Here is a 22,919-nt window from a genome sequence, read left to right as displayed (position 1 = left end):
GTGTGCTTTTCCGACGCATTTTCAATATTTTTTCCAGCCAAAAAAACGTATTTTCGGTATTTTCATGCATTTCCTTCGTCGCTGTTGGATAATTTTGAGTATTGCACCGAAATCTTTTGGCGGCTGCGGGAAAATATTTTCGTCACTTCAACATAGGGTGTTTTTTTTGACAGATCGCAGTTTGTTTTGGGCCGTAGTGAGAAAAATATTGCTTTTTGTGATTTATTTACTTACTGACGCAAAAAAGCAACATGACTGGTGTAGAATCAATGATTGTGGAGGAGAAGCAACCCCCGACTAAAGTGGTTGACCGAGAAAAGGTAATTTGGAGAAATGGGAGAGATTTTAGTGAAAAACTAACCTCAAATCTCGGTGTTGTTTATTTTGCTGTGCAATTTTAGACTTGTCCTCTCCTCCTGCGAGTATTCTGCTCCACCGGAAGACATCATTCCACTGCTGAATATGCCCACGGAAATGTACCGAGCAACGAACTGCAGATATATACGTGGCAGGATGCTACGCTGAGGGAACTTACGACACTTGTGAGAGACGTGAATCCGGAGACACGACGAAAAGGTACCTACTTTGACTTTGCTCTCGTCTACCCTGCACACAATGGGTATCGTATGCGAGAGATTGGTGTAACGTGCTCCGGAGCCAAGGGAGCTGATGATTCCAAGACACTGCAGCAGGCAAAGTTTTGCATTGGCGACTACATGGACATCAACATAACTCCCCCCATGCGCAAGCGATACTAAAAGGAGATTGCAAGTCAGATTTCTTTCTTTATTCACTCGTCCTTATTAATTTTTTTATGTAAACTCTCAATAATTCAGATTCATGTGTGACCATCCGACTTAAACAATAAATTAATCATAGGATTTTCCTAATAGCTAAATTGTGTGTGTGTGACTGACACGGGATAGTCTCTCAGTTTCTGTAGAAATTGGCTGGTGTTCCACCACTTCCGGGGCGTTTTGATTTATTCTTGGGTCCCAGATCCACTCTCACGCCACTCGGTAGAACGGCTTTGTTCTCTTGGTAGTCCACATACCCACCTAGGTCATCCTCATCACTCTCTTCATCCCTCTTGTTGGGATCACATTGGATTCCTGTCTCATAGGTGTATTCGCGTTTCTCACCATCAGGATCGATGTATCCATATCGACCACTTTAAATGACAAAGAAAAAAAAATTTTAATATTGATTCAATTTGTGAAAGAAAGTTAAATCTCACCGAGTGATGCAATCGATTCCAATGGTTTCTTCTTTGAAGGATCCATCATCGTTCTCAAAGCCCCACGTAATCGTGCCATCCTCATGTTCCTCGCGGTACTTCCGGAGGATTTGAGCTACGGGCTTCCTTTCGCGGTGACCATCGTCAACGTGGGACTGATGATGAGGTCTCGGACTGGGACGTGGTTCGGGGTTACGCCTAATAAGGGGCTCATCGTCAAATTGAGGTCGTGCCTCCTTGAATGCCGGCCTTGGGCGTACTGGGGTGGGTTTTGGTGGCTGTGGACGTGGGGGTTCAGGCTGAAGGAAGCGCTGTGGTTGCACAGGAGCTGGCCGTTCCTGCGGTTGGAATCGTGCTACAAGCTGGGGAATATCATCGGCAATGCCATTTGGTTCGAAGAATGAGAAATGCTGCTGTGGCTGTGGCTGCGGTGGTGTGGAAATAATATGCGGGATGAAGGGTTGCTCATCCTCAGGCTCCTCCGTCACGGGTTTGGCATCTTCGAGACTACGTTGAGTCGTGTGAATGGGTCCAGGGCCAAGGGGACGTCCCTGTGGTCCCAAAGGACGACGTACCCGAATTACAGCTGGGCCCCCGTTTCCTCCGCCGAGTACCCGATCATTCCGGAAGGGTGTGTGGGAGGGTCGTGAAATTGGTAAGGGTATGGCACCGGGTACATTGATCCTCGGCGGAACGGGACCATCGAACTGAGCTCTTGCCCATGCTATCGCACTGGTAGTCCCGAGGACGACCTATGAGGGAGGAAAATTAAATTATTTACTTTTATTTAATAAAAATTCTGTGCAAGATGACTTCCTCTTGTAGTTTTAGAAATTAGGAAATTTCTTCAACACACAAAAAAGTCTCAATCAGTGGGTTCCCACAGCTATCGCCCACGGAATCGTGCCCAATAAATTTGCATTGGTCGGAAGACGATGAACTTCTTATGCAATGCAATCGCTGCTGCTGTGTTCCCAATAATCGCAAAACACCCAGTAGGTGAAAGCTGATGGACAGCAACCAGAATCATGCATAAAGGTTAATAATGTTGTTTGGTAATTGTCGTCAATCTCTTCTTAGGAGTATTATTTTGCTCGTTGTCCTCATGCTCATGTGTATATGTGTTATTTAACTTCACATCTCCGTCGTCTCAGTCAGATTTTATTATCGAGAAAATATGGATGAAAATTGCGTAAAAGTAATTTAGTCGGTGAAGGTCAACTGGATTGCCGGTGATATGAGAGCTTTTCGAAAGCCTCACAATTAATTCAGTTCTTTAATTCAATTTTTTGCGCTAATTTCACTAAAAAAATGTATTACTGCCTGAATTACTTAATCCACAAAGCTTCTTTGAGGCGTTTTCAAATTTTTATATGAAAAAAAAAAGTCATAAAAAGAGCCGAGAATGCATTTTTTGGGCTGTTGCAAGAGGGGCAAAAGAAATGAATGAAGAATTAAATTGACTTGGGTGTGACTAGAAGAATACTAAAATTGCTAACAGTATAATTTGTTTCTATCTCCTTTTATGATGTAAGAACTAGCGTGAAAAATTAAATATGCAACTTGCATTTTATGTTCTCTCATTCAACAATTCCATACAGGTATGCAATTTGCTTACATTAAATCTTTTTTTTTAGACACCGCCGTGTGACAAGAAAAGGTGCGAGACTCTTTTCTCTCTCTATCTATGCGATTGTTACATAAAAAAAAGTGCCGCTATTACTCTTCTATTTTGGGTATGTCTCACCTGAAAAAATTCCTCCAGCTTTTAGCTGTGATTCTTTCTTCAAAGAATTAGCTGTGATTCTTTCTTCAAAGAAGCACAGCTTCTGTGTACACTCTAAAATGCAAAGTCGTCAGATCGGGCTCAAACTTGGGATGAGCACGAATTAGGGTCCCCACATTCCAAAAAATGGTGGCGCCAAAAATTTTTCCGTCCGGCCGTCCGGCCGTCCGGAACCTTTTGCTAAATTACAAGAGAACGGTAATAGATAGAGACTTGCGGTCAACGGCAAAGTTCATATATCGGGTGGAAGACATCCGATTATGACATCAGATCCGACCCCTCACCCCCCCGTCCGCCATTTTGAATAACCTCAAAATTTTGTTTTCGCTATATCTCAGTCACTATTATAGCTAGAGATCTGAAATTTTGATATGTTGTAGGGGCCATCAAGACCTTTCCAACGATACCTCATTTTCGAAAATCGGCCAAGCCGTTTAGCCAATATGGCCGCCACAATTTTTCATCGAAAATCGGCCATAACTCAAGAACGGCTTGACCGATTTTGATCAACTCGGGCTCAAATGAAAGATATTAATGAGCTCTACAACTGCTCGGAACATTGCAAGTTCAAAAAATGACCGCAAGTGTCGCTAAAATCGAAAACAAAATTTTCGATGAGTTTTCGATGAATATCTCGAGCACGGCTTTATAGAATTGCTTCATTTTTTGATATATTATAGTTGACTATAATATCTTTCATCATGCCAAAAATGAAGAAAATTTATGTAGCCGTTCCGGAGATATCGCCTTTTAAAGTTTGCATGTCATATTTCGGTGATTTTATATCAAGCGCAAATGAAAGGTTTCGCGAAACCCCAATATTTTATGAAAATTTCAATAAAGATAAATTACTGAAAAAATTCACGATCAATTTTTAAGCTTTTTCAATTTTTAGCAAATGTGGTAAAACATTGCTCCGAAAATTTAGGAAAATTATTTCTAAAATTTCGTGGAATTTTTTTGATGCCGCGTTATTTAATTAATTCCGCCAAAAAATTTTTTACCTTTGAATTTTTTGAATATTTCATGTGATTTGTGTTTGTGAACCTTTAAGTGTACGAGAAGCACCCCCCGAGGCACCCCCAGTGTAAGGACAAACGGACTGTGTGTGTGACACCAAATTCAATTTCAAATTCCCAACGGCTCGGCGAGGGGACGCCATGTCGCCGTGCCAGATGATCGGTCAGTCTGTTGCCAATTGCAAAAGCAAGTGCGTCGTGCTAAGCAAATCGGGCAATTTTCAGTGATTTTTCATTGATTTTCATTGATTTTTCTTTGATTTTCATTGACTTTCCATTCATTTTTCATTCATTTGCTGATTAGGATTAGATTTTTTTGAGAAAACTGGTGTAAATTTGTGATAGGGAGAGAAAATTAAATTAATCGCGTCGCGTCGGGAGTGCTTTTAGTGTTTTCTTTCTTTCTCTCACAGGGCCGCCGCTTTTTAATTTTTCTTTTTCTTTTCTTTCTTTATTTTCAGAGTTCTTAGGACATCAGCGTCTCAACGGGAGGACCAGACGCATGGAGGGCCACAGCAAGCAGCCGTCGGGACAGGGGGCGCGTCCTCGGACGTGAGGCCGCCAAATCGTCAGGCGTGTCCTCCCACGACACTGACGTAAGTCCTTTGAAAATTCTCTCTAAAAGTGCGTGGACAAATTGCTCAAAATTCATTTACGTTTCCCTTCAAAATCATTAAACGCCGCGTTTCTTTCATTCATGAAAATAGTGTTTTTCATTGTGTTTGGCATAAATTATCGGAAAAAATTACTTTTTGGGAAGAAGTTGCAATCAATCGTGCAAGTATTTGTGATGCTTAAAAGAACGTTACGCAAAAATTTAAAAATTTTCATATACAATTTTTCCGTTACATAATTTTGGCACAGAATTGGTACGCGTCGCATTTGTGTGGGAAATCCGTTGAAAATATAGAAATTTGTAAGCTTTTCCGTTTGATTTGATTAAGTTTTCATTGTGTTTGGCATAAATTATCGGAAAAAGTTATTTTTTGTGACGAATCTCGCGGTGTTTTGAGAAAAAATTGCAATCAATCATGCAAGTATTTGTGACGCTTAAAAAAACGTTGTGCCAAAATTTAAATTCAAATTTTCCGTTAAATTATTTTGGTACGCGTGACATTTGTGTGGGAAATTCCTTGAAAAAACTTTTAAATGTGGCAAATTTTTGTTTTTCGATTACTTCTTTTAATTTTTAATTAAGCTCACTCAAAATTTTTCATTTTATTTCATTGTGTTTGGAATAAATTATCGGAAGAAGTTTTTTTTGTATGAAATCTCGCGGCATTTTGAGAAAAAATTGCAATCAATCATGCAAGTATTTGTGACGCTTAAAAGAACGTTGTGCCAAAATTTAAAAAATTTCATATTAAAAATTTTCCGTTACATTATTTTTGTACAGAATTGGTATGCGTGGCATTTGTGTGGGAAATCCCGTGAAAATGTGGAAATTTTTTCAGCTTTTCCGTTTGATTTGATTAAGCTCTCTGAAAATTTATAAGTTTTTCATACAATTTTCTCGGGACTTGAAAGAAAATTGAACAAGTGACGTCACGGGGAGTCGTGAAAGTGGCCACGAGCTTAAATTTTTTTATTTTATACTTAAATAGTGTATTTTTAGTGCTTAATTACGCTATGTTATTAAATAAACAGTGTGTACTGAGTGCATAAAAATCAATTAAAATGCAATGAGATATGAAAAAGTTTTTTTTTATTTTGAGGAAAAAAGTGAAAAATAACACGATTTTTAAATGAGTTTGTTCGGTCGATTAAAGATTGAATGTTTGTAAGGAAAGTTATTTAATTATATTAATTCATATCATTTGAAGGGACGTAAATGAGTTACGAGCAGAATTTTTTTTCGAGATACTGAAAGTAAATTTTTTTAGGGCTGTTCTGGGAGGACTGGATCCGTGGCATGGCTTGACCATAGCTCCGAAGTCGCCCTGATCAAGACCGAAGGTCGAAGGTCAGGAGAAAAGGTCGTGGCACCCGCTGCGCCCATACCAAATCCAATTTCTTTTACTGTTGAAAATTCAAATTTTCAAAATTTATTTCATGAACGGCCAAAACAATACGGTGCTGGTTTTACTAAGAAGAAGAAGAAAGTTGCGAAAAATGAAACTTATTACAAGCAGTTCGGAATAGTCAAACCCCATATTTTTGTTTCCGGTTCTCACAATCAAGATAACATAACACTTTTTGGTCCATTTTCTAATAATAATCAATGCACAGCAAATTCAATTGCGGCAATTGCTTACACTCATGTGGTACCTATTTCAAATTGGTTAACAAACACATTAGACGACATTCTTTTAACAGGCAATGACCTTTATATAACTTCACGTGCTAATAATGCTACCGCTAGTAATTACTTGACTGTTGAACAAGTATATACAAAATTTCAAATTAAAAACATTAAGATCAACATTACTCTTGAACAAGAATTTAATGGTTACGAATTTAATGAAGCAATGATCGGTTTGCAAGGTCAAATATTTGGTAACGATCAGAATTCAATTTTTGAAACAGCATTGCACAAATTTTTCGATAAATTCACACACGGTGTAATTACGTGTAATTTACTATCAATTGCAATATTTAAAATTAATAATTTATATTATTATTTTGATAGCCATTCACGTGGGAATTTTGGCCAATTTATTAACAACGGTACATCAATTTTATGTGCTTATACAGATATTACTTCTCTATATAATATTTTAAAATACAATTTTCTTCATGGTAATCTTGCATTTAATGGCCAGGTACCTTTTGCAATAACACCTATTCATATTCAATTAGATGACAATACGGACAATAATTTAGATATTACTGAGTTATTAAACGTACAAGTGCAAAGTGAAGTAAAAGACATATCTTTAAAAGATAATAATAAATCAGTAAGTGATACAACACATCAAACACATCAAACAATTGCAGATAGAAAACGTGAGTACAGTAAATTATATAAGCAGTTCTTAAGATCTAAAAGTAAACTTTATAAACATATTGATAATCAGAGGCGTCGAAATTTGCTTAGAGAAAATAGATTGATTTTATTAAAACGAGAAATAGAAAATATTGAGCGTAAGGAAAGACACAAAATTGAAAGACAAGATCCAAAGACAAAATCCCTTGAAAATATTAAGCGAAAGGAACAACGTAAAATTGAAAGACAAGACCCTCAAACAAAATCCCTTGAAAATGTTAAACGTAAGGAAAGACACAAAATTGAAAGACAAGATCCCAAGACAAAATCCCTTGAAAATATTAAACGAAAGGAACAACGTAAAATTGAGAGACAAGACCCTGAAACGAAGTTAATTGATAACATTAAACGAAAGGACAGGCACAAAATTGAGAGAACTGATCCCAAGACAAAATCCCTTGAAAATATTAAACGAAAGGAACAACGTAAAATTGAGAGACAAGACCCTGAAACGAAGTTAATTGATAACATTAAACGAAAGGACAGGCACAAAATTGAGAGAACTGATCCCAAGAAGAAAGCCCTTGAAAACGAAGATAGAAGAAAGAGACTTATTATAAAACGTAAAGATCCGACATTTACAAGAAAGGAGAATTTACTTAGAAAAATTAGATTGCAGAATGCTTGTAATAAGACCCCCCATACAAAATTAAAACCCAATAATTTTATAGATAAACGAATTGAAAAGTCATTAAAATCTAAATATTCTTCCGTCGATCAAACGAAGTTCGAAAACCAAATCCTAATGTTTCGAGACAGGTTAAAACGGTCTTTGAAATTCCAAATTAATTATAATTACAAGAAATTAGGAAATAAAAATTTTAAATTAAAGGTTAAGAAGATGAAAGATAAAAATCGTACTCTTTTAGAATTTTTTGATAAACGCAAACAAGTAACAAATTATATTTGCGGATGTTGCGAAGGAAAATTTTTCAGGCATAACGTCAAAGAATTAAATATTAATAAATGCAAGTATAAGAAGAAATCTGACCTTGAAGATTTCCTAAAAATCTCAAAATATTGTTGTACGACATGCCACACTTATTTAAATAGAAATAAATTACCTACACTTGCAATTAAAAACGGATTAGCTTTTCCCGAAATTCCTGATTGCCTCAAAGATTTAAGTGAATTAGAAGAGAGAATGGTAGCCCCTATAATAAATTTTATGGAAATTCGAGAGTTAAAGAAATACGCATTAAACCCCCAGAAAGGCTTAAAAGGTAGCGTCGTTCATATTCCCGTAGAAATAAATGACATGGTTAAAGTTTTACCGCGAAGATTTGATAATATGAATACAGTTCAAGTTAAATTAAAGAGACATGAAGATTACAAGAGTCATTATATGTTCGAAACAGTACGAATTAGGAAAGTATTAGAAGCAATTAATTATTTAGTTACAACCCCTCTTTATATATCTGAAGGGATTACAGTTGATCCGAACTATTTAAAAGATATAGGAGATATAGAAATTTCATTTATAGTTGATCCGGAAGATCAAGTTAAAGATGAACCAAAAGGTGATGATAAAGTTGTTGGTCCCGAAAAGAAAGAAATTCCCCCAGAAATATTTACTTTATCTGGTAAAGATAATTCACAACCATCTTCATTTAAACCAGATGCTAAATGGAATATTCAAGATGTTCGCAATTTTGAAATTTATGTAAACAGTGACCATACTGAACGATTTATCGAAATTATAAATAAATTATATAAAAATAACCACATGTTTCCAACTTTTTATATTTGTGATATGGGCCTCAAGCATGTTAAAGCAAAAGGTCGAAATAAGAGAAACGTTCAGATTTTGTTTTTAGAACCCAAAGGTGATAATAAAATTGGTCATTGGGTAACTACAGTACATAAAGACAAAACTATTTACGTATACGATTCTTTAGATTGGAAATCACTCAATGAGGATTGCATTAAATTTTTAAAGAAAATGTACCCTACTACAATGAAGAAGAAAGATCCAATTCAATATATGAAAACATTTCAACAGAATGATAGTTATTCTTGTGGTGTTCATGCCATTGCAAATAGTGTAGCATTGCTTAATAACATTGACCCCAGTAATCTTTGCTATAAAATTGAAGAAATGAGAAATCATTTATACACTATGTTGAATACCGGAGTCGTAACAATGTTCCCTATAGTTTCAACGTCTCAAATTGATGAAAATAATAGTAATGTCGTTTATAATATTTTAATGGAAATTGAAGAAATTCCAGAAAGTCCCAAGAAGAGAAAACGCGAAAATGATGATTTTGAAGAAAATATTAGTTTTGATTTCCCAGAAACTTTTACTTTTACAAATAAAATTAAGGTAGAAAAGCCTTTATCACAACCCAATAAAAAGATTAAAAGTGAGAAAGACGAAAATAAAGATCCCCTTGTAGACATTTTTGATGATGACGATAATTTACCGAATGAAGATGTAATGCTTTTAGATCTTGATGCATATGAAGCCGCGGCTAGTAAAATTTGTATTATGGCCCCTGGTCAAGGAAAGAAACCCGTCTATTTCGATACTCATAAAAATCTAGAAGAATTATCTTTTCCTAAAATTTATTGTGGACAAACTTATAAAATTAATAAAATTTTCTATCACCAACGTGTCAAGTCAGAACTTCGTAGAAAAGACCCTCGATGTCGTATTCCCAAAAAAGTTTTATATTGCGCTAATATAAAATTGCGAAATTCTGTTTCTAGTACAGTCAATATATGTTTACGAAAATCCAAGAACGTTAAGAATGTTACTGCAGGTGATGCTCTTAACCAATCAAAAGTCGATAAACTCGTTGGAATTGATGATGGATATAGATTCCTTAAGGCAAATCCTTTAACTCCTGCCTATTTTATAGAGAAACAGAATATAATTCTTTCAATGATTAGACAATTAGGAAAACCACATTTATTCCTCACAATAACATGTTCTGAAATGCATTGCCCAGAGCTATTGCAAAATTTAGCTGAAAATTTAAATAAAAACATAAGTTTCCTAGAAAGTATGAACCTTGAAAAGGCCGATAGGACCAAAATGATTCAAAATGACCCTATTACGTGTGTTAGATATTTTGAAAACAAATCAAAGAATTTAATGAAAATGCTAACAATTGATCCAAGTAAAACAGTCAAAGTAGGTGAAGACCAAATTCAGAAATGTGGTCCATTTGAAGACAATTTCGTAATTGATTATTTCCAAAGAGTAGAATTTCAAATGAGAGGAAGCCCTCATATTCATATGCTTCTATGGTGTAAAGATTTTCCCGATTTTGATCCAGAAAATCCTGACACATTTGAAGGCGTCATTAAATTTATAGATAAATTTGTTACATGCAAATATAAAGATCCAATTAAATATCCCTTAATTAAGAGACAAATGCATAGACATTCCGAAACTTGCTACAAAGGCAAACGGAAGAGGTGTCGTTTTAATATTCCACATCCACCAATGGATAAAACAGAAATTCTTTTGCCCCTTAACGAAGAAGAGAGAAAATTACACAATCGTAAAACTTTAAATGAAATCTATCAACGAATTGATAATGAAATTCAAAATTTTTCGAAGAAATATGTCGATATGTCTTTTGAAGATTTATTATTTAAACTTAATATTACTAGAGAGAAATATATATTAGCTATTAGAGCTCATATTAAACGTCCCCGTTTGTTCCTTAAACGTACCAGTAGGGAAGTCAATATAAACGCGTATAATGAAGATATTTTAAATTATACGGAATCCAATATGGATATTCAACCCGTTTTAGAAGTCTTTGCTTTAGCCAAATATGTCGTTGATTATGTGACAAAAGCAGACTCTGGTCTTGCGAAAATTTTAAAAGATATATCAGCAGAAATTAAAGTAAATAAAAATTATACCTTAGAAGAGCGAATGCGAAAATATGCACATGGACTTCTAAATGCTAAATTAGTAGGTGCTCAAGAAGCTTCTTATTATTGCTTATCACTTCCTATGAGTCGATGTAGTAGATCAAACGTATATATAAATACTAGGCCAATTAATGAGAGAGCTAGAATGTTGAAACAGACAAAACAATTGAAAAACCTGCCCCCAGATTCCACTGATATATTTGCTGAAGATATAATTCTTAAATATCAGAAGAGAAAGTCTGAATTAAATAATATAACTTTGATTGAATATGCGGCAGATTATACTGAAATTAAGAGAAGTAAAGAAGAGGATGATAGTGACGATGAAACAGATATAAGTATGAGAATTCGTTCCAAAATAGTCAGATTTAAACCATATGATAAACTTAAAGATGAAGAAAATTATTACCGTTTTCAATGTCTCTTGTATTTGCCATTTAGAGACGAAAAGATCGAAATTGAAGATGCTGATTGCAAGCAACTTTATTTGAAGAACTTAGAAGCGATAAAATTAGTGCGCGATAAGTATAACTTTGTATCTGAAGAAGAAATAATAGAAGCTATAGAGAAAGTTCGTGATGTCCAAAGCGATGACGAAACTGATACAAACAAACCTGTATCGAAATCACAAGAAGTTGATCCTATACCCAAAGATGATAAGCCCGGTGATAATAAACCCAGAAAATATGTTTCCCCCGTTAGAATAACCAAAGATGATTTATGCTTAAAAATGCAATCTCTTAATGAACGTCAGAGGCAAATCGTAATGCACATTTATAAGTGTTTCACTTCTAATAAATTGCCAATTCGTATATTTCTATCAGGCTCAGCTGGTGTAGGTAAAACTCGCGTAATAAACTGCTTATATCAATTAATAACACATCACTTTGATAATTTACCTAATAGTAATCCAGGTACTATGAAGGTATTACTTTGTGCACCTAGTGGCATGGCAGCCTTTCTAATAAATGGTATGACCATTCACTTAGCTTTCGCGCTCCCCAATACACAAAATCCTGTCAATACTGATCGTCTCTCAGAAGATGTTGCTAACTCAATTCGTTGTGAACTTAGAGACGTTGACCTTATTATAGTTGACGAAGTTTCAATGGTTGGTTCAAATATGTTTTTAAAAATGAATCAAAGGTCAAAACAAATTTTTGGAGTAAATCAAAGCTTTGGTGGTAAATCAGTTATCGTTGTAGGAGATCTCAATCAAATAGCTCCTGTTGGAGATGTTTCAATATTTCGTGCACCGACTAAAAGTAGCATCAATATATTAGATATCAATCCTCTTTGGGAAGAATTCAAGTATTTTGAATTAAATGAAATAATGCGCCAAAAGGGTGATTTAGATTTCACAATAGCATTAAATAATATGGCAATCGGAAAAATGACACAGAAAGATATAAATTTAATTAGATCTAGAACGGTTAAGAGCGCAAAGGAAGTTCCATTAGAAGCTATAAGATTATTTGCCACACGTGCAAATGTTGACGCGTATAATGAAAGGAAAATTTCCGAATTTCCAGGAGAATTGCACACATCGATAGCAAAAGATAAAGTAGTTACTAGTAAAAAGTCTAAATCTATAAGCGATAAGAAAACGGATAAAATTTTAAAAGATCTTCAAACTAGAGATACCCATAAAAGTGCAGGTGCCGTCTACACATTGCATTTGAAACTAGGAATTAAATATATGGTAATAAAGAACATAGATGTAGAAGACGGCTTAGTAAATGGAGCTTGCGGAATACTCCGTCACATAACTTTTGACTCAAAGAAGAATATATCTTTAATATGGTTAGAATTCTTAGAAGACAGAGTTGGTAAGAAACTCAATAAGGAAAACCGCTACCAAAATTATTTAAAGACAAATAATCTAAATGAAAATTTAGTTCCACTTGAAAAGTGCAATTTCAGTTTCCAATTACATAGCGGTAGTACCACTACAGTATCAAGGGTACAATTTCCTATTATGCCTGCGGAGGCTATAACAATGCATAAGAGTCAGGGCCAAACGTATCAATCAATATGTATTGATCTTACTAAACAAGAAAATATTAGCTTGTGCATGATGTACGTAGCACTGAGTAGAGTAACGTCATTAAACGGTTTATATATAATTGGTACATTTTATCCACGACAAATTTCACACGTAGGACAACGGATCATTAATGAAATCCATAATTTACGAACAAAAAAACCATTAAAAGACATTTTTGAAGATGTTCGTAAAGTAGATCGGAAAAAGATTAAAATTTGTTACCACAATATCGTATCCTTGCATAAACATTTCAAAGACATTGATACCGATTCGTGGTATAAATGCTTCAATATTTTAATATTCTCTGAAACTAAAACGTTCCAATCTTATTCAATTCCAAATTTCAAGGGTTACTTTACTTTATATAGACAAGACAATGAAATACAGAATATTGGAGGCCTTTTATGTTTGGTCAAAAATGAAGATAGATCAAAAGTTAAAGTATTAGCAGAAGACTTAAAAATTGATCATGAGAAGAAATACACTTTAAGCTTATTCGTTTTAAATTACGGAAATCAATTTTATGTCATTTCTGGATACAAATCACCTAAAGTACCTTTCGATGTTTTCGCAAATTCATTTGAAAATGTTTTTTCAAAAATTCCTAAGAATTCAAAAATTATCTTAACAGGTGATTTTAATTTCAATATTCATGCGGATAACGTAAATAAGAAATTTTTGAGCTTCATTGCAAAGTTTCAGTTGGAATCTAAATTAGGTTCTCATGAAACTACGACCAAATATGACAGTCAGTTAGATGTCGTTATAACCAATATTCCAAATGAAAATTGTTCAGTTGGAATTTATGATAGTTATTTCTCTGATCATCGTCCCGTTTATTGCATAGTCGATGAAAAGAAACCCGAAACATTTATTCCAAAGTCACCTTCTAAACCGTATACGCCGATTTCAAAATCACCTCCTAAATCTCATACGCCGGATTCTTTGCCACCCCCCGAAATTGTCAAAGAGCCCCAAAAAATTTCATCTCCATCAACTACTAAGAAAATAGTCAAAAACAAAAGTCCAGAAAAACCTGTTGACCAACCTGACATTCTACTTGAACTATGGAGAAGTGAAGATATAAGTTTAGACTCCACATATGCAAATTCACTTCATATATACCGTTTCATGCATATTCTCACCGAAAAATACCCCGAATTTGAAAACGTTAATCTTGAATTTGGAGTCCACAATACAGACGAATGCCCCATAATTCGTCCCAATAGAAAACACATTCAAATAATACTTACTTCTGGACAAGAATCTAATTTCATAGGACATTTTACCCTCGCGATATATAACGGTGACAATACGATAGATTATTATGATTCGATGAACGGCTCAACAGTTAATGATCAGGCCTTAAATTTTTTGAGAAAATTACATCCCCATTTAAAACCAATTTCGAATCATATTAAAATTAAGAAAGTAATGAGTCAGCCAGACTATATCATGTGTGGCATTTTTGCTATGGCAAATGCGGTCAGTTACGTGTTAGGCAAAGACCCATGCCAACAAAGATATGATGTAACAAAAATGAGAAAACACATAAAATATATTTTGGAAAATAGAGTAATAACTCCTTTTCCTACCATATAGATAAAATAACATAATATGTAGTTAATTTCTTTTATTAGACAAACAGGCTATCTCAACGACCTCAACCAGCATCTACTAGCAACGCAGATCAACGGGCAGGCGACAACATGGGCGGCCAACGCAGTATTCTACATACGAATTTTAAGGCAAGTTTTTTCTGTAATATTTTGTTGTGAATATTTTTAATAATATTTTTCTTTCCAGTTTTTGGGTTCTGAATGGAATAAGACGCGACACATATAGCCTCTCTTATTCAACTTCTGTCCGCACCTCCTCGTTGGTAGAACCTGGGCGCTCATTCTTTTCAAGAATAAGTGGCAGACGCGGCAGGGGGGAACTTTTTATTATATTTAATATGTAAAATTAATAAAAAGTTTGAACATTTTGCTAAAAAAAATTTTTAAAGGTTTATAAGAATGATCTGACGACTTTGAATTTTACAATTGAAACTGATATTAAGTTACTTCAAAACTACTTCAATATAAACCAGCGCCCCGCGTAGCAAAGTTAAATATATATAAAACTGCAAAGTTAAATATATATAAAACTGCAAAGTTAAATATATATAAAACTGCAAAGTTAAATATATATAAAACTGCAAAGTTAAATATATATAAAACTGCAAAGTTAAATATATATAAAAACTGCAAAGTTAAATATATATAAACTGCAAAGTTAAATATATATAAACTGCAAAGTAAAATATATATAAAACTGCAAAGTAAAATATATATAAAACTGCAAAGTTGAATATTGCATAGATGGAACAGTATAAAGCGAATGTACGGTAAGTAAAACTTACAGGCTGTGATTCTTTCTTTGTCAGTGAAATGTACAAAATTGGGTGAATGGGCTGAAATTAAGGAAAGGTTAAATTCTGAGGAAAGACTTACTCGCGCGCCCGAATCACAGCCATCGCGCGAGTCAGTCTTTCCTTAGAATTTAACCTTTCCTTAATTTCAGCCCATTCACCCAATTTTGTACATTTCACTGACAAAGAAAGAATCACAGCCTGTAAGTTTTACTTACCGTACATTCGCTTTATACTGTTCCATCTATGCAATATTCAACTTTGCAGTTTTATATATATTTTACTTTGCAGTTTTATATATATTTTACTTTGCAGTTTATATATATTTAACTTTGCAGTTTATATATATTTAACTTTGCAGTTTTTATATATATTTAACTTTGCAGTTTTATATATATTTAACTTTGCAGTTTTATATATATTTAACTTTGCAGTTTTATATATATTTAACTTTGCAGTTTTATATATTTTTGTATGAGGCATAGTGATTTTTTGTTAATTTTAATTTCTTGTTCCCATTATATGAGTTTTTTTGCACTCTACTATGCGTTGTCATAATAAAAATTCAAAGGAATAGTGTCTCGCGGTGTATAACGTCTCTAATTTGATATCACGAGACAGCCGGTGGAGCTATTTATTTATTTATTTATTTTCTTGAGGAGTTTGAGAAGGCAGAAAGAGTGAAAGGCCTCAAAAAGGTGATTATACGAAAAATCTTTTGCAGAGCTTGTTGTTGAGAAATTGGAGGTATTTAGCATTAAAAGGTGTTTACGGCACTCACTTGTAGGTTGATTGTACAATGTACATTATTGCCCATATATATAAGTGCATGATTAGTGTATTAATTTACAATTTACACACTCGCGTCCACGGCAAGGTGGAGCGATATTGAGTCTTGTTACATTAGAAATCATTTTACGCCATTCGCCACGGAGTCAATATTGGATGAATTAAAATTGATTTACAATGCAGAAAGAAGAATTATTGTTAACCTCTAGGCCGCCAAGCGGGGTCGTTGAACGACCCCAGCCCTATATTTCGTGCTATAACTTAATAAATATAAAAGTTAGCGTTCCCATCTTTTGGAAATAAGTTCCTTGGTTATCTGAGGAGGTTGTGTAAAAATTTCAGCTCAATCCGTCCACCACAAGAAAAGTTATTAAGGAAAATGTGGAAGAAGGGAATTCAAAAATTGGTGTAACGGCCATGCTGCGGAAAATTTCTTAGAATGAAGTTAGTCACATCATAAATCATATGGTTGAAGGGAGTTGAAGGGTTGTGTTTACTTTCTCACTTTACCTTCTTAGTGTCAAAATTATAGCGAATAATTATCATAAATTGCATAAAACATAGTCAGAAGCATATAAATGTGCAAAACAATAAAGAATATTCGAGAAATATTGCCATTTATCATGGTGCGGGAAGTGAGGGGAATGTGGGGAAGTAGTGAAAAAAAATAGCAGTTGCGGTCAACTTCGTGGCAAATTTCTCACGAAGAAAGTGTGAAAAATGAGTGAAAAATGTTTTCCCCTAATATCTTCTTCTGCGTGTTTCCGGGTGGCGAATTTGTGATGCAAGGGGCAAGAGGACTATATAAGGAGTCTAAAGGTAGTGACCCGACAGTTCCCGGTTTTATAGTATATGAGAAAATCGACTTCCTTCTTGGGGTCGTTCAACGACCCCACCTTGGCGCTCTAAGGAAGCTCCAAGGTCTTGGCGGCCAGCAGGTTAAATCCCGCGCGAAATGCAATTTCCGAACATTGCAAAATGAGATGAAAGAAGAAATAAGAATACGTAAAAGTGCGTATGCGTGAGATGATTGGGTGAGATACTCAATACTAGGGTGGGAAAATTATATATATTGGGGGGTTTTGAGCATAATGTTGCGCGACTCGAGAAATTCCAAGAGAAATGTGATGTAATTTTGAAATTGGAGGAGAGAGATACGTAAAAAATGTACCTGCATGTCCACTTCTTTGTATATGATCTGTATAAGAGCTATATATTATATCTGTCTGTACTCTACTCTCTATTAAAGTGGTTCAATCGAGTTTGTAAAGCCGCACTAAGGTGTGAACAATATGTATGTATATAAATATAGAGAAATAGAAATAAAGTCACTCAACAGGCTCAACTGTTATTAAATTACTGACTACAAGAGTAATTTAATTTATTTGTATAAAGTAAAATAATATTTCTTCTAATTGGTTTATTTGCAGCAATAATTGACAATATATAATTAATTCCTAATCATTGTCTGCGGTTTTTCCTCTGTCTTCTCTATCTGTTTAACACCATTTAGCGCAAATTATGACTTCTCACGATTTTTTTTTATGAATGGAGAAGGCACAAGACCAAAAAAACAACAGAAATGCTTTAATACAGTGGGACCCCAGTACAACGACCACACGGATGTACTCTTCACACTCATTATTTTCAATGCGCGAGAGTAGTTCAACCAAGCCGTCGTTGTACTGGGGTCCCACTGTACTGATAGAAGCAACAATACATGGAATTATTGAAAATTGAATAAACTTTAATTGTTACAATTGTTACTGAATTTTCCGCTAAAATTATAACTTTTATAAAACTTGTTATAAGTTCATCGGGTTCATCTTTGCTCTTGGAATTGAAAGTTCTTTTACTTCTCTTTAACTTTGAAGATATTTGTAGTATTAATGATCCGAAAGGTTGAATTTCTACTTTTATTTCTATATAGAATTGAAAGTACTACTACTGTAGCTAGTGAGAGGATTCAGGTGTGTGAATATCTTGTAAGTTCAGGCAGTTCAAATTTTTATTTATGGAATTTTTAATGTTATATTAATATGGAATAGTTATCTCCATATTTATAAACATCGACTTCTTAGTCATTTTTTAAATTCATTTCTTGCTTAATAGGTACTTTAAACACTTTAAAATTAAAGAAATTCTAATAAATTGAATAGATTTCTTGCTATATGCTTCTGCGAAGAGCATTAATAATGTATTTTTTGTGCTCTTTTTCGCAAATTGCGTAAAAAAATCCTTATTTTCGTTATTTCGTTCAGTTCAAAAGACAGTTGATTTGTATAACTACAAAATTTTCACTTTAAAGCGAGTAATTAAATAAGAGGTCATGTAATGTAATAGCACTTGCTGAGAATGCGAGAAAAGACCATTGAGCTTTCAACCAACATCATGAGCGTGGTCCTCAATCACACCTCGCCGCAATACTGCAACAGACTTTGCATTATTCACAAAGTGGCAGCGCGCAACTGATTTTCTAACCCTGAGAAAAGATATCACAACGAAAGTGAATTTTCTGTATTCCACTAAAAACGTATAACATAGACTATTAATAAATAATTTATGTACGAACTCCAACTGATTGGTGTCGCATAAATCTTTGTTCGATTTAAACCCTCCCGCGATCACATAATTTGCTTCGTGATCTGTTGATCTGTTGATCGTATTTAAATCATGTGAAATTAATACTTTTTTTTTCAATCCAAATTAAGTTTGTCTGCTATGTATGTTTTTTCTTCATTTCCATGGTAATTTGTTTTGAAAGTGAAATCCACGTGCTGAGAGATCTTTTCATGTGTGATTCCTCAATGTGATCGCGCGGGTATCATATTATGTTGTGTACAAGGAAAGAGTAAAAGGAAGTCACGCAAAGAAGTATTTGCCACTGAAGATTAGAGACTCCATGTCATCTACATTTTATTGTAATAGCGCATAATAGTGAGAAATGTATACAACATTCAATGAATCCGATAGGTGCTAAAATAGGAATGAAGATTAATAAACCTCATGAATCGATCAATGATCGCGCATTTAAAATGTGTGTGTTATCGTAATAAAATGTTTTGTATTTTAGTGCAAAATATCTAAAATATTTCCCATGTTTATGGTTAGTTGCAAATTTTCCCTGATAGCACCTTGCAAAAGTTCATTTGTGATTGAAGCATCATCATACTGCGCATTACAAGTTAATTATTGAATTTTCACTTTTTAGCCCAAAGAGGGAGAAAAATTTTAATGGCGTATAAAATGTTTAGTAAAAACGAGTGTAAATTATGTAAAATTTTTGCAAATTAGTGCTTTGACTTTGCTATCTTTTCACACACATAAAACCACTAAATAGCATTTCCTTATGCTCTTTTTACCCATAAGAAATAAATTGACGAAATGTGAAAACTTTTTCGATTGTCGATCAATGAAGTGAAAAATATCGCAAATAAAACATATTCAGACATTACTATTTTCACCGTTTTTCCTCATGAATGCGGCTAGAAAGCCTTGACTTTAAACAATGCCTAACCAACAAGAAAGTGTTTAGGTACAAGTGTTTTTGTGGTTGTAAGTTTTAGTTAAGAAGTTGTAAATTACTTCTTGTGAAAAAAAAGAAGTGATAAATTGACTAAATTTTGGTAAATGAAATGAATCTTTAAACTCATAATAATGTTGGTGATTATTAAAGTTAAGGCTCAACATTTTTGCCATGATTTATTATTAAAAAAAAAGAAATAACATTTATTATTTTCTCTTTTTTTCAAATTTTTGGTTGAGCCTAGAGGCAAAAATTTTAAAAACTTCTCTACGCACAATACAACATTTTTGTACACTGACTGCAAACATGTAATTATAGAAAAAAAGAAATATTGAAAAGTGAATGTACTCGGGGTGTTTTAGAGATAGTTTTTGGGTAGGTTATTTCTGTTGAACAAGAAATATTTTCGCTTCACTTCACTCATGTTCAATTGCTAATTGATCATAGATATATAGATTGTCTGTCAAGGTTATAATCATAAAGTTATTCAGAGAAAAATTTATAACATAAAATTTAATTTACAATCAACTCCTTTCAATTTCAATTTGAAAAAAATTGCAAGAATGTGGAAGTTGGGTTTTGAAGAATAAAGTTTTTCAAAAGTGAATGAATTATGTTTTATGGATAACGAGTGGCTTTTGTGTGATGCTGGATCGAAAATATGCAATGAAATGTATTATTTTATTTTACTTTCGCCTTGAGTTTCTAGTTAAACAATTTATGGACACAAAATCGATAGAGAGACACTCTCTAATTTTTGCTACATGGTACAGAGCTCTCAGACATATAGCATAAAAGTATGCAATGTCGTCATGAAATTAATTCAGAGCAGCACTTACTATATGAAATTGAACGCAATATTGGGAACATTCCATTGAGGTTTCAGAGAGACCCTTTTGCACTTATTAGGTGCACACAATTATTGTTGTTTCGTGTGAGAGAAAAAAAATTAGTCAATTTACATGTTATTGCTCTTTAATAGTTTGTTGTTTGACGTAAAATAAAATAGAGAGCAGAAATATTGGGTATAAGAATGTGAAATAAAAGTAATATAGCTATATTTCGAAAGCTAGAAAAATGCAGCACATACAGAGCTTTTTTATTTGTTGCAGAAACGCGTTTTCATCTTACTAGCACAATTTCTCATTTTAATCATTGAATGAAAGTAAAGTACTACACAACATACGGGAGTGCTACGTATAGGAGTTAACGACGACATTTTCAAGATTATTCATGATTATATACATTTTATGCTTGGGTGCAACACACTTTGGGTATATATTTTAATGACTTTGGAGGATGTCTTACCAAAATGAAAAGATATTTCATGATATACTCGTTAAACACACACAATCAAAATTTTCTTAGACACTCACTTATTCTTTAAATGTTAACAAAAGAAACAGTTCTTAAAAAAAGGTGAAAAAAAAACTATAGCAAAGTAGATAGTGCTAGAAACTGCACCACCTGAACGATTTGAAGTGCTACACAGTAATGTGATGTGGTAGAGACATTTGGCGCCTTTTACCACGAGGCCCCCACTTTTGGTCTCGCACTCACTGTTCTGCAAAACCGGTGCAACACTTGGCAGCGTATGGCTTGACTCTTATATTGCTTGTTTTTTTTTTAAGTCTCAAGTGGAGATTCTTCATTTTATTTTCTTTCTTTTCTTACCACCACGCTTTTTATATATAGTACGTACATACCTATAGAAAAAATAACTATATAGACACAATGCTCCATCATCAGCCACATCACGTCCAATTTACACGGTATTACTTGAAGCCTATTGTGGATTTCTTATACCTCATTGCTGTGTTGAATGAAAATTTAATAATGATTTTGTCACTTGTAGGAGCGCATTGACCAATTCGAGAAGAGAGCCCTCTCGACGGTCAAATGTAAACCCTCTCCTCTCCCTAAATTCCTCTCTCTCCCATAACGGTGCTGAGGACTGCAGCTCAACTGAGAAAGATCAGTTGGGCTGATGCTGTGAGAGTGAACGCATGCGACCGCACGCTGTGTTCCTCTCCAGCGTGAAAAAGGGCGACAGTCCCAGCCCGTGCGTGCGTGAGTGTTTGTGTGTGTGAGTGTTAATAAATTTGAAAGCTTACATATCAGAAGTGGGATTGATTCCCAAGTTCGCGGAAAAGTGGTGTGTTTTGCAGTGAGAAAAGTGCCGAAAAGAGAGTGAAATATAGGAGAACAATGTTGACAGGGAGAAAATGCACCTGTTGTTGTGAATTGTGTAAAACAGTGCGAAAATCAAGAAAAGTTATCGAATGTGAGTGAAACGCTTCTAGAAGCGGATCAAGGAAACCATGCCGTCAGGATTGCACATCTGGGAGTATTTCAAGTGCCTCTGGAGGAGCTCAACAACCAAAAGTGAAAGAAATTCGTGCGTGTGTGCATAAATATGTTCTGGCTGACGCATGGTAATGAAAATGAGCAGCAGAAAGAGTGATATGATGACGTCAAGTCTAAAAGAAAATGGGCTAAGGATCGATCACGTTGTGCGTTGGGATGTTTTACATACACAGAAGGTGGAAGTTCGTCGAAGGTTCGTAGAAGATGATTTCAGACACCAATGGCCAAACTCTGATGCTGGGATTGCTGCGTCGCCGTGAGAAGCTCCATCACAGTTCCAGCAAAAACACAGGAGGTAACTCCGTGGAGATGACGCCCATTTGAAAGAAAGTTCTTTGCCGAATCAGAGAAGAATGTACGAACAGAGTACCAGATGCAGCAGGAAGGGAGATCTTACGAGCATGGTCAGAGGAGCATGAAGTTTCTCTATAAGGACGTACAGCACGTATTGTGGGGTGGATCAGCGTCTTATTAGAAAGTGCTTCTAAGACCGTACCTTACTTGGAAGCTCAGAGAAGTATATGTGTGAATGTATGAATGTATGTGGGGCCCCAGTGTGATTGAAAGTGTGAATTAAAGCCTCCTGTGTGCCTTCCGGGAGTCAATTAATGTGTGATGGTTGTGATGTAATCTTCCGAGTTGTGATTGCTCTCCGCTTTAGTTTTATCTTTCAGGAAAACGGCGGACATCCCGTGTGAAGGTGACAAAGGGTGTAGTGGCTACGGGGCGATGTGCACTTCCAAACGCTCTGGAAGCAATACAGCGATTCTGTGGAAGGTGTTGAGATGCACGCACGTAAGATGAACTTCAGGAACGGATAGCAATTGCGCGACTTGTTCTCAAAGCTGTTCGGAA

The 22,919-nt window shown here is 34.7% G+C and overlaps 2 protein-coding genes and 1 long non-coding RNA gene across 3 annotated transcripts; 2 read left to right on the top strand and 1 right to left on the bottom strand.

The window, feature by feature from the left end:
* The first annotated feature begins 154 nt into the window (after window positions 1-154).
* On the top strand, window positions 155-898 carry LOC129796946 (histone deacetylase complex subunit SAP18). Its single transcript, XM_055839105.1, has 2 exons — window positions 155-320; window positions 402-898. The coding sequence occupies exons 1-2, from the start codon at window positions 252-254 to the stop codon at window positions 756-758; spliced, it is 426 nt and encodes a 141-aa protein (XP_055695080.1). The 5' UTR covers window positions 155-251; the 3' UTR covers window positions 759-898.
* On the bottom strand, window positions 766-21,279 carry LOC129796942 (proline-rich protein HaeIII subfamily 1). The gene is made up of 3 exons (XM_055839098.1): window positions 21,006-21,279; window positions 1,238-1,989; window positions 766-1,171 (listed from the first exon to the last, which is right to left on the bottom strand). The coding sequence occupies exons 1-3, from the start codon at window positions 21,024-21,026 to the stop codon at window positions 931-933; spliced, it is 1,014 nt and encodes a 337-aa protein (XP_055695073.1). The 5' UTR covers window positions 21,027-21,279; the 3' UTR covers window positions 766-930.
* Window positions 15,856-17,155, top strand: LOC129796950 (uncharacterized). The gene is made up of 2 exons (XR_008751293.1): window positions 15,856-16,368; window positions 17,110-17,155. It is a non-coding gene; the product is annotated as an uncharacterized LOC129796950 (long non-coding RNA).
* Window positions 21,280-22,919: the final 1,640 nt, after the last annotated feature.

This window comes from Lutzomyia longipalpis, chromosome 1 (genome assembly GCF_024334085.1).
Source record: "Lutzomyia longipalpis isolate SR_M1_2022 chromosome 1, ASM2433408v1".
Lineage (NCBI taxonomy): Eukaryota > Metazoa > Arthropoda > Insecta > Diptera > Psychodidae > Lutzomyia > Lutzomyia longipalpis.
This window is presented reverse-complemented; position numbering and strand designations above follow the sequence as displayed.

Bases quoted from the DNA above. Each gene is read 5' to 3' on its own strand.
- LOC129796946 (XM_055839105.1), top strand. From the start codon at position 252: ATGACTGGTGTAGAATCAATGATTGTGGAGGAGAAGCAACCCCCGACT. The intron at 321-401 runs GTAATTTGGAGA...GTGCAATTTTAG, and splicing joins AAGTGGTTGACCGAGAAAAG to ACTTGTCCTCTCCTCCTGCG.
- LOC129796942 (XM_055839098.1), bottom strand. From the start codon at position 21,026: ATGAAATATCTTTTCATTTTG. The intron at 1,990-21,005 runs GTAAGACATCCT...CCTCCCTCATAG, and splicing joins TGAAATATCTTTTCATTTTG to GTCGTCCTCGGGACTACCAG. The intron at 1,172-1,237 runs GTGAGATTTAAC...TGTCATTTAAAG, and splicing joins GGAATCGATTGCATCACTCG to TGGTCGATATGGATACATCG.